Source organism: Pimephales promelas, chromosome 18, assembly GCF_988280905.1.
Source record: "Pimephales promelas chromosome 18, fPimPro1.hap1.1, whole genome shotgun sequence".
Classification (NCBI taxonomy): domain Eukaryota; kingdom Metazoa; phylum Chordata; class Actinopteri; order Cypriniformes; family Leuciscidae; genus Pimephales; species Pimephales promelas.
The window spans coordinates 8,514,247-8,528,303 of NC_142786.1; the positions used below are offsets into that span (position 1 = coordinate 8,514,247).

General features: G+C 33.6%; 1 long non-coding RNA gene, 1 pseudogene and 1 gene segment (V, D, J or C); 1 reads left to right on the top strand and 2 right to left on the bottom strand.

Annotated features, from left to right (window-relative positions):
• Positions 1 to 872: 872 nt before the first annotated feature.
• Positions 873 to 3,536, bottom strand: LOC120483334 (immunoglobulin kappa constant-like; the record flags this gene model as incomplete). The annotated part of the segment is given in 2 exon segments: positions 873 to 1,412; positions 3,371 to 3,536. Coding segments are annotated over 2 exon segments (492 nt in total), but the record flags the coding sequence as incomplete, so codon positions are not given.
• A 153-nt stretch (positions 3,537 to 3,689) lies between these two features.
• Positions 3,690 to 4,530, top strand: LOC148970902 (uncharacterized). Its single transcript, XR_016147318.1, has 2 exons — positions 3,690 to 3,765; positions 3,940 to 4,530. It is a non-coding gene; the product is annotated as an uncharacterized LOC148970902 (long non-coding RNA).
• Positions 4,531 to 10,396: 5,866 nt separating this feature from the next.
• Positions 10,397 to 11,612, bottom strand: LOC120483672 (Ig kappa-b4 chain C region pseudogene; annotated as a pseudogene).
• Positions 11,613 to 14,057: the final 2,445 nt, after the last annotated feature.

Genomic DNA, 14,057 nt, shown 5'->3' on the forward strand with positions numbered 1-14,057 from the left:
TAGGGCGTCATCAAACTGACGCTAAAGGTAAAGCGTCAAGTAAATGACGAGGTTAGGTTTAGGTCTGGGTTGGGGTTATGTTATGTAACCAACGCATTCTCACCCCAAGGCGTCACCTTTGACCATACTTCAATATTTGACATTTGACATTGAGATCCTACGGGCGTCATCTAACTGACGCTAAAGGAAAAGCGTCAGTTCGATGACGCGGTTAGGTTTAGGTCTGGGGTGGGGGTAGGGTACACGCGATCCTAGGGCGTCATCTAACTGACGCTAAAGGGTGCCCAAAGCATCGGATATTGAAGCATGGTCAAAATGCAAAATCATACATAGTCTAATTTTCCTAATTTTGAAGCTGGCTTTATCCAATGTTCAGATGTCTGTTCTGGAAATAAATGCAAAGTAGTGCATAATAAATTAGAAAAAGCCTTGTTTGTATATTTAAGCATAAAATGTTCGAAAACTTAATGAATGTTTGTGATTCTTAATTGGGGAAGTATGGTGAAATCTATTCATTCTTTCGTTTTTCTTTTTTTACCCTATTCATCTCCCGTGCCTTAATTTTACATTTGTAGATTAATATATATATATATATATATATATATATATATACAAAGTATATATAGGCTATTTTTATAAATTAAATGTCGCCAAAATATTTTATTTTATTAAATATATGAGACGCAATGTTAACATAAATGTCTCTTTTACTGTAATCAATATTTTCAATATTAAAAAATATATTATTATCCACGCTAATGCTATTCATCACAATAGCAATGGACACAAGTCCCAAAAAATTTATAAAAAGTGGTCTTTTTTATATTGTACGTATTGTTTTAATACAGCAAGAATTTCAACACAATATTTGAGTCAAAAGCTTTTATTTGGCAGCAATAAAACAACAAAGCACTGCTGTTACAACAGCTAAGAATATTTGAACATTATACTAAAAGAACGAAAGATTAATTGTTGAGCATTGACTGATTTAGGACAGTCATTTGTAAGTTTGTGATTGTGTGTGTGTGTACGTATGTGTATGAATAAGTGATTATGCATGCTATCTATGTCTTTGATGTGTGTGTTTCACTGGTCATCATCACACTGCTGTGTGTTAAGGCTCTCGGTCACTGCATTCTGGGATGTGTGTGTGGCTTCACAGCTGATGGTTTTTGCTCTGCTCCACTCACTCTCAGTGAGACTCAGGCTGCTGCTCCAGCTGTACAGTCCATCCTTCTGCAGAACACTGGGACTCAGATTCACAGCAGAGCTCCTGCTACCGCCATCCACCCTCCAGCTCAGCTTCCAGTCAGACGGGAATCCCTTACTGGCCAAACACAGCACTGTAGCCTTACCCTGCTGCAGCTCGCCTCTGGAGGGAGGCAGGACCGTGAGAGTGGGGCGAGTGCCAGCTAGAGAGAGAGAGATTTTCAAGAGTTTCATTCTTCTTAAAAACAGCTCTATCAGTCTTTCACTTCCCTTTAAGAGATTCAGAGTTAATCAAGCAGATCTGAAGTGCAAACACATTTTATTGAATCATATTATTCATATTTTAGTCTAAACAGGAGTAACATAAATATAAATAAATATATTCAGTAATAACGATGATAGATTCAGTACTTGTAAATATTACTAAAACAATTGATAACATATCGAACTAAAATGTAAATATTAAATTTGTATCCATGCATCCAGATAATATATATATATATATATATATATATATATATATATATATATATATATATATATATATATATATATTAAGATTATTTATAGAATTAGATTATTTGTTTGTAAAAAATATCAAGAGTGAAAGAATAATTTTTTAGTTTACTTAGTATACTTATAGTATATCCTGTATATAAATATAGTATCAGTATATAAACCCTAGTGTATCAGTATATAAACCCTAGTGAAAATCTTTTCTTTAAATGTATTTAAAGTAGAGTCATTCTTTTACCCTTTTTCATAATACAACTTTTAACACACTTTAAAATAATTGTACTTTAGTTATTTAAAAATATTTTTTTATTTATTTTTTATTTACTTTAAATATTTTTTTAAAGTGTATTTATTTACACTTTACTTAAAAAATATTTTAGGTATATTTCTAAATCTGTGCTTAAAATGATCATTGTAACAATGCATTGAAATTATACTTTCAAAATACATTATATTATACTATATATTTTGCAAAGTATAGCTAAGTAAAATCTGTTTATTAATGTGCATTTGTTAGTGAAGACAAAGTGTGCAATTTATAGTATTTGGGATAAGCCAACTTACTCAAATATATTACACTTATGGTATATTGCTTGTCTGTTTCGAATACACTCATAATGAATTTATAATGTACTTTTAACACAAATAAAGTACACTTTAATATCACTAATTAGTCCGTAAAGGATATACTATAAGTATACTAAGTAAACTTGAAGTTGTTCCAATTTAGCACACAAAAGTAAATACACTAAAAGGTATGCTTTAATTTATTTACAACTATACTTAGTACAAAATTAAATTTAAAATAGCACACTTCAAGTTAAATAATCATTAACACACTTGAAGTGTATATACTGGATTAGTCTGGCTGCAAGTACTTAGCATTTTTTCAACCCTATGAAAAACCCATACGAAAATGTATTTAAAATATATTTATTTCATACTAAGTAAATCCATTAACATATATACTGACATATTGCATGAGACTTAATAAATACAAATAAGTATATACATATTATGATAAATTTTATTTGGAGTACTTATTTCTTGCACAATGCACATTTCTTAATATTAAGCCTAAAATGTGTTTCACTATTATTAAGGATAGTATGATTTCTGATTCTTTAAATGCAAGATATTGAAAGTGTACCTAAAGTATACTTGCAATAGTTCCACTTTAACACAACCAAATATGCTTAAGTAGGTTTAGTTGGAACTCAGCAATATTTCTGGATAACTAAAGAGCATTAAGTACAAAATGAGTTGTTCCAATTTAGCAGACTTATACCAATTCAGTATACTACTCACAGGATATTTATTTTAAGTACACAAATATAAATTAATTTGTAGTATGCGTAGCATAAAATAATTGTACTTCAAATGCATTTCAGTATATTTAAATTCAGAATTATTATCAAGTCTAAAATATAACAATGTTATATATTTATATTTTTTTAAGTGCCCAGTTTTAATTATGACAGTACAGTAATTACAGTAACACCTGAAACAGAAGTTAGATATATTTCTGTATTATCTTAAGCATAAATATAGGCAATAATATTTATTAACAATTATTATATTATATAATTATTATATTATAAATAAAATGATTTATATTTTTTGAAACAGAAAGATGTTCACTTACTTCCAACTGAGAGTCGTGTTCCTCCACCAAACGTGTACCACAGTGATACAAACCCAATGAGCGGCTGTACAAAAACCTCCTGCACTAAAACTGACACTGACAGAGTTACACTAACATCAACACTAACTCTGACATTAAAACTCCATTTTAGTTTAGATTCGCTCAGTTAGCTGAAAAATTAAATACATTTTTAATTAATTAAATCTTCCAAAATTTCTGATTATAGTTTTAGGTTTATTCCATGATGCATCTGAAAGTGTTTTGCATATTAACTGAACACTACGCTTAAAACTCCACTGATGATTATTAGTGTGAGACACACACACTCACACACACACACACAACAATGATGGCTCTTATTCTAATGCTGGGGACACTCTGTCTGCTTGCTCAAGGTTCAAAAACATATTTTTTTTACATTATGATGGTTATTTTTTATTATTTTATAATTATTTTTATAATTTAATTTGTGCTTTATGTTTTTTTTTTCTTCTTTTCTAAATGGATTCATTTGAACTGTTTATAGCAAATTCAAGCTTCTTTTCATTTGTTTTTGAACTCTCTCTCAGTGTCTCATCAAGAGGTCCAGACTCCTGAGTCTTTGCTTGTTAAAGCAGGAGATTCAGTCTCTATAAGCTGCACTGGGACCAGTGGAGTTGGTGATGACATGAGCTGGTATCTGCAGAAACCTGGAGAAGCTCCTAAACTCCTGATCTATACAGCAAGTGAACTTGAATCTGGAGTCCCAGATCGGTTCAGTGGAAGTGGATCTGAACCTGATTTTACACTGAACATTCGTGGAGTCCAGCCTGAGGATGCAGGAGATTATTACTGTATGGGGTATTATTCTGATACAGTATTCACACAGTGAAACAACATCATACAAAAACCTCCCTCAGTCAGACACTACAGAGAAGAGGAGAATCACACTAGTTGCCCTGTACAACAGTTAAAGTACAATAAAGATTTTATTTTCAGTGATTTCTTATTATTAGTTCACTTTAATTTTCATTATTGATTTCAGAAGAAATTAATATGTGACATTTTGGGCTTACCTATGCAGGGGGGAGTAGAGCACTATATAGTGAGCTCATCAGCATAATAGAAACACCACTTTCGGACACTACTTGATCGTCTCTGGGCTAAATAGATTTTTTTTTTTAAATAAATACATTACATTGGGCTTATTTCTCCAAAATTGAGAAAAAAAAAAAAAAAAAACTGAAAGTAATTTCTGGCTGTTTCTGTTGTAATGCGCTACTCCACACATGAACTTATTTTAACGATCAGCGCAATGCATGATGGTAGGCTATGTAGTGCTTGGGTTAGCTGTACACTACTTTTCAAAATGCATTCTGGGATACATTGAGTGGACTATATAGGGTATAATAATCATCACTATATATACATTCGGACAGCACTACAAAATGGCGAGCTCACTATATAGTCCACTATATAGTGAGTAGGCTATAGTGGGTGATTTCGGACACAGCATCTGTCTATTTATGCCTATTTCATATTAGCTACTTTATTCTGGTGTCTATTTATTTTTTGTTGTATAATATTTGTTTGTGAACTGTGATTCTTGTATGTTTGTAATTTGAATTCTAATACAAATAAAATAATAAATAATAATTAAAAAAAAATAGTGTGTGTATGACTTTATAGGCTACTGCGTCGCGTGGGCGCAGTGTGTATGCATTTCACATATGCCAATTACAATGTACTCGAAGATGAAGAACTAGTACTCGAAGATGACAGGCCCTCAACGTCGAACGTGAGCGACTGAAAGGGAACTTAATATGTAGGCCGGTTACACTTTATTTCGATAGACATTTTAATAATTATAAGTAACTTTTCAACTACATGTCAAGTAACTCTCATATTAGTATATTATAGTAGACTGTCAGTAGACTGTATTAGGTTATGGTTAGGTGTTAGGGTTCAGGTTAGGAGAATAAGTTTACTTGTAGTCGCCAAGTTACTTATAGTTAGTTGAATGTCTGTTGGGGGACCAACAAAATAAAGTGTTAGCAGATATTAAGCTGACAGTCTACTAATACTCTAATCACAGTTAGTTGACATGTTGAAAAGTTACTTAAATGCTATATGCTACAAATAGCATACATTACATTAATAACATTTTATACTGATTTTTATTTAATATGGATTTCACTGTAGCCTAATTTACAATCCAAAACTGTATAAAAGCAGTACTTAATAAAAATAATAGTAATCAGATCCACATTTCATTAGAGTTTATTCATTTTTGCATTATTTACACACTTTGGTTCCTCCAACAAAAAATCCTCCACGATAATTCATTCTCACGCAAAATCTCCACAATATTCTGAGAGCACCACACATGTTAATTAAACGACGATTAGACGATTAGATGAAAATATGCATGCCCATCATCATATGATATTTCAGTTCATAAAGGGTTTTTCCACTGTAATGTTATTTTGCATTGGCTGCTCATGCTTCAGTGCCCTGGAAGGGTTTATATTCCTGTGAACAATTTTAACATACTGTACAAGACCTGTCCACTCTACATAGAAGCCAATATGATTCTCTTCATCTGGGCAATTTACTGCATCCAAGGTAATGAAACAGAAATATATATATATATATATATATATATATATATATATAAATATATATATATATATATATATATATATATATATATATATATATATATATATATATATATATATATATATTTCATTTTAATGTTTTCCTCATGCACTAATAATTGTTTTCTTTCTCTCACAGGCTCTCTGGGACAGATCGCTGTGACTCAACCTGAGTTTAAATCAGTTCAGCTTGGTCAAACAGTCTCTATTGATTGTAAGGTCAACACTGTAGTTTATAGGGTTCCATGGGGCTTGGTATCCAAAGATTACTACATCTCCTGGTATATTCAGAAACCAGAGGAACCCACTAAACTCCTCATATATTTCACAACAATGAAGCCCTCAAGTGCTCCATCTAGAATGAGCGGTGGAGGCAGTTTTCACTCTGGAGGAAACGGTCTTGATTTCAGTCTGACCATCAGTGATGCCCAGCTTGAAGATGCAGGAGTATTTTACTGTCAGAGTTACCATGAGATCCGTGGTAGCAGTGTGTTCACACAGTGAAAAGGTCCCGTACAAAAACCCTCCCTTGTTCAGAATCAGGTTACTAACATTACTAACATCTTTTGATGAAGCTGCAAGTGGAATACACAAGCAGTAGATTTTTAATATATTTGTATATTTAATATATTTAATCAATAATATATTTATTTAATTTCCATTTCATTATCCTGTAAATTTCCATAATCAAAGACCAATTAAATGTATATATATATATATATATGTGTGTGTGTGTGTGTGTGTGTGTGTGTGTGTGTGTTTTGATTGCATTGTTTGTTTATTATTGTGCTCTGTACAAGCTGATATATAAATATTTCCTTTACTCAATAAATACCAATATAATATTTTCATATCCTGAAATATTTGACTTTTTTCCCCCTACCTAATAAACATTTATAAATCAGCAGAAAAATTAGAAATTTCACAATTTAAATTATATTAAATATAAAATACCACCAATACAATTATTAATGAAATTGATCAAAATTCATGAACATCATTCAGTTCCTGTATTTATGTTTGAATGCATCTCCATCATTTAATATTATTCTTTAATCTCCATTATTTAATATTATTTAATATTAAGGTCATTTTTTTCATTTACAGTCTTTTACAGGACATTATGAAAAGATCCATTTCTAAAAATGCTGCCTGATTCTTTTCATGTTGACGTTTATAATTTGATTAATTCGAATATTTATAGGGAGGCAGGACCGTGAGAATGGGGCGAGTGCAAGCTACAGTAGAGAGAGAGAGAGAGTTTCATTCTTCTTAAAACAGCTCTATCAGTCTTTCACTTCCCTTTAAGAGATTCAGAGTTAATCAAGCAGATCTGAAGTGCAACAGTCTGTAAAAACACATTTTACTGACTGTATTAATCTTTAAATTCAGTATTCAGATTAATATATTCTGTATAAATCTGATTTTTACCTTTCAGTTTTATATTCTGACAAAAATATTCAGACCTTAAAAATAAATATATATTTTTTATTTTATAAATATTTTCCCTAACACTAAAATGTTTTATCTTGTTCCTACATTAAATAATATCTAGTTTTTCCTCTTTGAAAAACTAAAGCAGATTTAAGCAGATCTTACAATTTCTCTGAATCACTAAAACAATTTCTCAAAACCTTAAACACAAAACCTGGCTCTCAAAACTCACCTGGAAAAATCAAACATTTGCCTCAAAATCATTTTATGTGTGCTCAAAATCAAATGCCTTCAGATCACGAGAGTCAATATTATAAACATTACAGACCATTCATTGATTAGACACTACATCAAAAAATGTAGAACACAGAATCCAAAGCATGCAGTTACAAAAAAGTATATTGTAACAAAGTAAACAAATTTTGCATGAATGAAAACTTAAAGTGAATGAATTGTATACTGTATGCACTGCAACTATAGAATTGCACTGAATATTGAATAATAGGCTTATCCAATGTTTGAATATGGTGAACTCATGTTACTGTAAAAGCATGTTACATTAAAGTCAACGCATTCTCACCCCTAGGCGTCACCTTTGACCATGCTTCAATATTTGACGTTTTAGGCGCCCTTTAGCGTCACTTAAGGAAAGCCTCAGTTAGAGGACGTGGTACACTCAGAAGAGTTGTGCAACTGTAAAATCACGGTCAGTGAGAGAGATTTGATTCTGCTTGAGCTTCATGTCTTCATGTTGGGATCAGAATGGGGACTTTGTCCACATCACAGAAACTGCTATCTCTGCAGGCAAAGGGAAAACCCCGAAAGTCACATCCAGCCTTGACAACATTCGCCACACCTTGCTATTTCTCATCCTCCTCTTCCTCCTTGTTAACCTCCTCTTACTCAAACTCTTCCTTCAGTCCCTTCAAAAGTGCATTACAGTGCAAAATGTGTTCTAGAGTTTTGAAAAAAGAGTGCATGAGATTTGCAGTATTTTAACTGAAAAAAAAGCTTTACCCATCGTTTACCCACTTGTTACTATCTCATCTATCCTAACACAGTCTCATCCCAAAAAGTCATATAACTGACGTCTTTGGACGTTTTTTGACCATACGTCAATATCCACCTTTTTAGGGACCCCTTAAACATCGGTAGATGCCGATCCCGGGCCGTCATACAACTGACGCTTTACCTTTAACGTCAGTAAGGTGACGGGTTAGGTTTAGGTCTGGGGTAGAGTTAGGATCCCATAACCTCATCTACCGACGTTTAAGGGGGCCCTAAAAAGGCGAATATTGACGTACGGTCAAAAGTATAAGAGGTCGCTACTTACACATGCCTGAGTTTGCACATGCTGAAGCCTTCATTCACCTTCATCCTCCACACCATCACCGGGATGGTCCCTTGGGGCATGGCTGTGCCCTAGTGCAGAGAAGTCACAGAGAACAGAACAGTAACATCAGATATTGATTAATCCATTTGAATGATTAATAACTGAGATTATCAGAATGTAAAAAAAGAAAAGAATAATAAAGTCAAGAAAAATAACCATTGATATGTTTCTTGACAGTTCTCAGAAAGGACATGTTGACTTTGCATATGAACTGCACGCTTCAGTGCTCTGGAGGTCTTTATAGATCTGTGAGTTTATGATTTTATGACTGACAACTCTCCTTCATGATAACAGATCCAAAAGCAAACATGAGTTTAATAGCCGTCATTATTTGGACACTCACAACCTGCACCTGGAGTAAGTATATAGACATTTATGTCTGACAGATTCCTTGTGTTGTGTTCATCAGTTTAATATTATTCTCAGTGTTTTCTGTCTCTCTTTTTAGGTTCTGTGGGACAAACTCTGACTCAATCTGAAGCTCAAACACTGCAGCCTGATCAGACCGTCTCTATTCACTGTAATCATAAACCAGCAGTATACTGTGTTAAAAAAAACACCACCCTGTATTGTATGTCCTGGTACCATCAGATTCCTGGAGAAGTTCCTAAACTCCTGATCCATCACACATCAGAGAGAGCTTCAGGTGTTTCTTCTAGATTCAGTGGCAGTGAAAGTGGAAACCACATGGATTTTACTCTGACTATCAGTGGAGTCCAGCCTGAAGATTCAGGAGTTTATTACTGTCAGAGTACACATGGAATACAAGGAGACTCGGAGAAGCTATACTGGGTGTTCACACTGTGTAAAAGCCTCATACAAAAACCTCCTTGGTTGAGACTTTTGCAGATGTTGATGTTGAAGATCATTGTGCACGACACTAACAAACACACAGATACACAGGAGGTTGATGAACTGTTGATGTTCATTGTCACACACTCATTAACATATTCTATATATTTAAATTTATGCAAAATAATGTCTCAAACATGAAATACAAATTATGATAACAATAAAATAGATCCAAGATGAATATGAAGAAATATCACATGATCAATGCTTATGTAATGAAAATGAAGATTTCACATTAGTCCCTCATGAAATACTACTATATTTCACTATAATAACATGAATATATTTATATATATGTATATATATATATATGTTTAATATCTCATATTTTCCAGCGTTTAATTGGGGCAATTCATTTGACATTTTACAGATTTAGAGGATCAGTGATCTTTTGCACCTTATGCAAGGTAAAGATAAACAAATAACTGAATTTCAGCTGAATCTGAAAAATAAAATGAACAAATAAAATTAAAGAGAAAATAATATTTTAAAAGTAAAAAAAAAAAAAATAGACCATAATTGTATGTGGCTATAAGAAATACACACAATTAATGATTGAATAAGCTTTTATTTGACCAAAAAATTATTTTATTGAGAGGTTATCATACATGTTCAAGAAAGAAAGATTAAAGAAAGATGAACACATACAGAGCAAAATGGTACACTGTACGTGCATGAATGATTATGCATGCCTTTGTGATGTGTGTTTCACTGGTCATCATCACACCGCTGTGTGTTCAGGCTCCCGGTCACTGCATTCTGGGATGTGTGTGTGGCTTCACAGCTGATGATTGTTGCTCTGCTCCACTCACTCTCAGTGAGACTCAGGCTGCTGCTCCAGCTGTACAGTCCATCCTTCTGCAGAACACTGGGACTCAGATTCACAGCAGAGCTCCTGCTACCGCCATCCACCCTCCAGCTCAGCTTCCAGTCAGACGGGAATCCCTTACTGGCCAAACACAGCACTGTAGCCTTACCCTGCTGCAGCTCGCCTCTGGAGGGAGGCAGGACCGTGAGAGTGGGGCGAGTGCCAGCTAGAGAGAGAGAGAGATTTTCAAGAGTTTCATTCTTCTTAAAAACAGCTCTATCAGTCTTTCACTTCCCTTTAAGAGATTCAGAGTTAATCAAGCAGATCTGAAGTGCAACTGTGTGGAAAAACACATTTACCAGCAATCACACATATCTATAATTGGATTTTAAAAAGATTCATAATATTATACAGTATTATGGATCTTTGATTTTTGGGGAATCTATATATTCTATAATATTTATAATAATTTGTTCAAATTATAAAATCATTTCTCATTTAACATTTACGGTATTAATAACAGTGACAGCATTTTTTTAGTGAAAGCAACAGCAAATGAAGACACATTTCTGTCTCATGTGACTTTTCATTAAAAAAAACTTTTTCATTATGCAAGAATTATTGAAAAATAATTACAAACTGTTAATAATAAGGTGCCAAAGCCGTTCTTCCGTCTATATTGATACATTTTGCATAACAAAACAATTTAAAAAGTTAAATTGATCTGTAGGGGCGTAAAAGACTAATTACAGACATCAACTTTATATTTTATGCCAAATGAATAAAAATTACAAACAGTACAATACAATACAAAAAATTGCTCAGTAATAAAAAAAGTGATTGGTTTAAACTGGTATATAGAAGAAGTTAAGAACTAAGGAAAGTTAGACAATTATTTGGTAATGTTACACCAGATAAAAAAAAAAAAAAATCAAATAATTAATTGTTATATTAGTCAATATTTACTTTTTTTTAAAATCCTCTTATGGTCTTTTCATTCTGTTTCATTTTTGAAATGAAAAGAGATTTACTTACTTCCAACTGAGAGTCGTGTTCCTCCACCAAACGTCCACCACAGTGATACAAATCCAATGAGCGGCTGTACAAAAACCTCATGCACTAAAACTGACTCTGACAATAACCAGTTTGCTCTTTTATAACTAGCAAAACAAATAAACAAACAAACCAGAAAACGCTGCATAATAAACCAGTTTAATTTGGATAATTTTCCAAATTTACTAAGAAATAAAATCATTATTATTACCAATACAAGCACTATTGAACTACTAATTAAGAACTAAGTATGTACATCAATCATTTTCAAGTGAATTTTTGAAGAATTTTGATTCTCTTAAGCTTTTTACTTTTTCATTTCTTAGCATTTACTCAAAAATGTCTAATAGTCATTTACAATATTAACGCAGTAATAAAAACAACAGTAATCTCCAACCCTAAAGCTAATCAGATCCACAGTTCATTAGTGTTTATTCATCTTCTTATTTTATTCTGCAGATAGTTTGGTCCCTCCACCAAAAATCCCCCACAATAATTCATTCTCATTCACTGCAAAATCCTCAAGAATTATTAACTCATAAAATATGCATGTTAAACTGCTCATCATCATATGATATTTCAGTTCATAAAGGGTTTTTCCACTGTAATGTTATTTTGCATTGGCAGCTCATGCTTCAGTGCTCTGGAAGGGTTTATAGTCCCGTGAACAATTTTAACATACAAGACCTGTCCACTCTACAAAAGCCAATATGATTCTCTTCATCTGGGCAATTTACTGCATCCAAGGTAATGAAACAGAATTTTTTTCATTTTAATGTTTTCCTCATGCACTAATGATTGTTTTCTTTCTCTCACAGGCTCTTTGGGACAGATCGTTGTGACTCAACCTGAGTTTAAATCAGTTCAGCTTGGTCAAACAGTCTCTATTGATTGTAAGGTCAACACTGTAGTTTATAGGGTTCCAACGGGCTCAGTATCCAAAGATTACTACATCTCCTGGTATATTCAGAAGCCAGAAGAACCCCCCAAACTCATTATATATTACACAACAATGAAGCCCTCAAGTGCTCCATCTAGAATGAGCGGTGGAGGCAGTTTTCACTCAGGAGGAAACGGTCTTGATTTCAGTCTGACCATCAGTGATGCCCAGCTTGAAGATGCAGGCGATTATTATTGTCAGAGTCGACATAAGATAAGTGACGAATGGGTGTTCACACAGTTAAAAAACCCTGCACAAAAACCTCCCTCGGTTCGACCACAGAGAATCCTCTGATGCATCCGAGACCTACAGGTGCTGAAATGACAACTAAAAGGGTTGACTTAGCAATGAGAAACACACAAAAGTACACCTTTTGTGTGCTTATTTAATTTAATTAATGTTCAAACCCTCCCCTATCAGTAAATAATATTTGAAAGTCTTGCTGTTTCTGTTACATATCCAATTTTTGTGAAAGTTGTGTGCACATCCCACCTTCTGGCAGGTGCAGGACAAGAAGAACTAATGTAATAAAAGAAAAGTGTCCGAAACACTGCTTATGCTCCCATATTTAATAAAAAAAACCAACGTTTCGACCCCACTGGGTCTTCTTCAGGCAAATGGTGGACACATTTAAAACAGGGATATAAATAGCTACACCCCTAATAATACAATTAAGAAAACACTCATAGCATACTCACAACCCATAACACACAACATTGAAGGAAAATCCATATGGAAATCCAAATGGAATTCCATACAATACAAACAAACCTAAAATGATCAGGGGACATTAGGCTACCCCACATTTGAACCGAAATAATAATAATAAAAATACTATAAGAAATATTTCTCTCAAGTGTGATTATCTTTTGGAAATAAAATAAAGGTCTCAACACTGTCCAAGGGCCAATTAAACCAAATACAGAGAAAGAAACTTGTAATGTCTTACTGCCCCCTACTGGAACTAATGAAACCTCTGCATTGTTCTCCTGAACTAACACAGTCTCATCCCAAATCGTCATATAACTGACGTTTTGGGACGTATTTTGACCATACGTCAATATCCGCCTTTTTAGGGCCCCCTTAAACGTCGGTAGATGGCGATCCCGGGCCGTCATAGAACTGACGCTTTACCTTTAACGTCAGTTAGGTGACGGGTTAGGTTTAGGGTTAAGTTTAGGTATGGGGTAGAGTTAGGATCCCATAACCTCATCTACCGACGTTTAAGGGGGCCCTAAAAAGGCGAATATTGACGTATGGTCAAAAGACGTCCCAAAACGTCAGTTATATGACGATTTGGGATGAGACCGGGTTGCCTGAACGGAAGCATTCATTCATTTGTGAAGAGCAAGAGTTTTGCATAAACAAAGAAAGGACAATCCTTTTGAAACACAGAAGGGTGAGTTTAACTGACAGTTGTTGGTCATGACAACTGAGTTTTATGTAGGCTACGCTACATTATTAATATGAACTCTAAACAGCCAGGAAATGAGAAGAGTGCAAACCCCATAAACGACTTCATGTTACACAAGTGAACGTTCATGGGAAATGTCTATTGTCTTCACCAT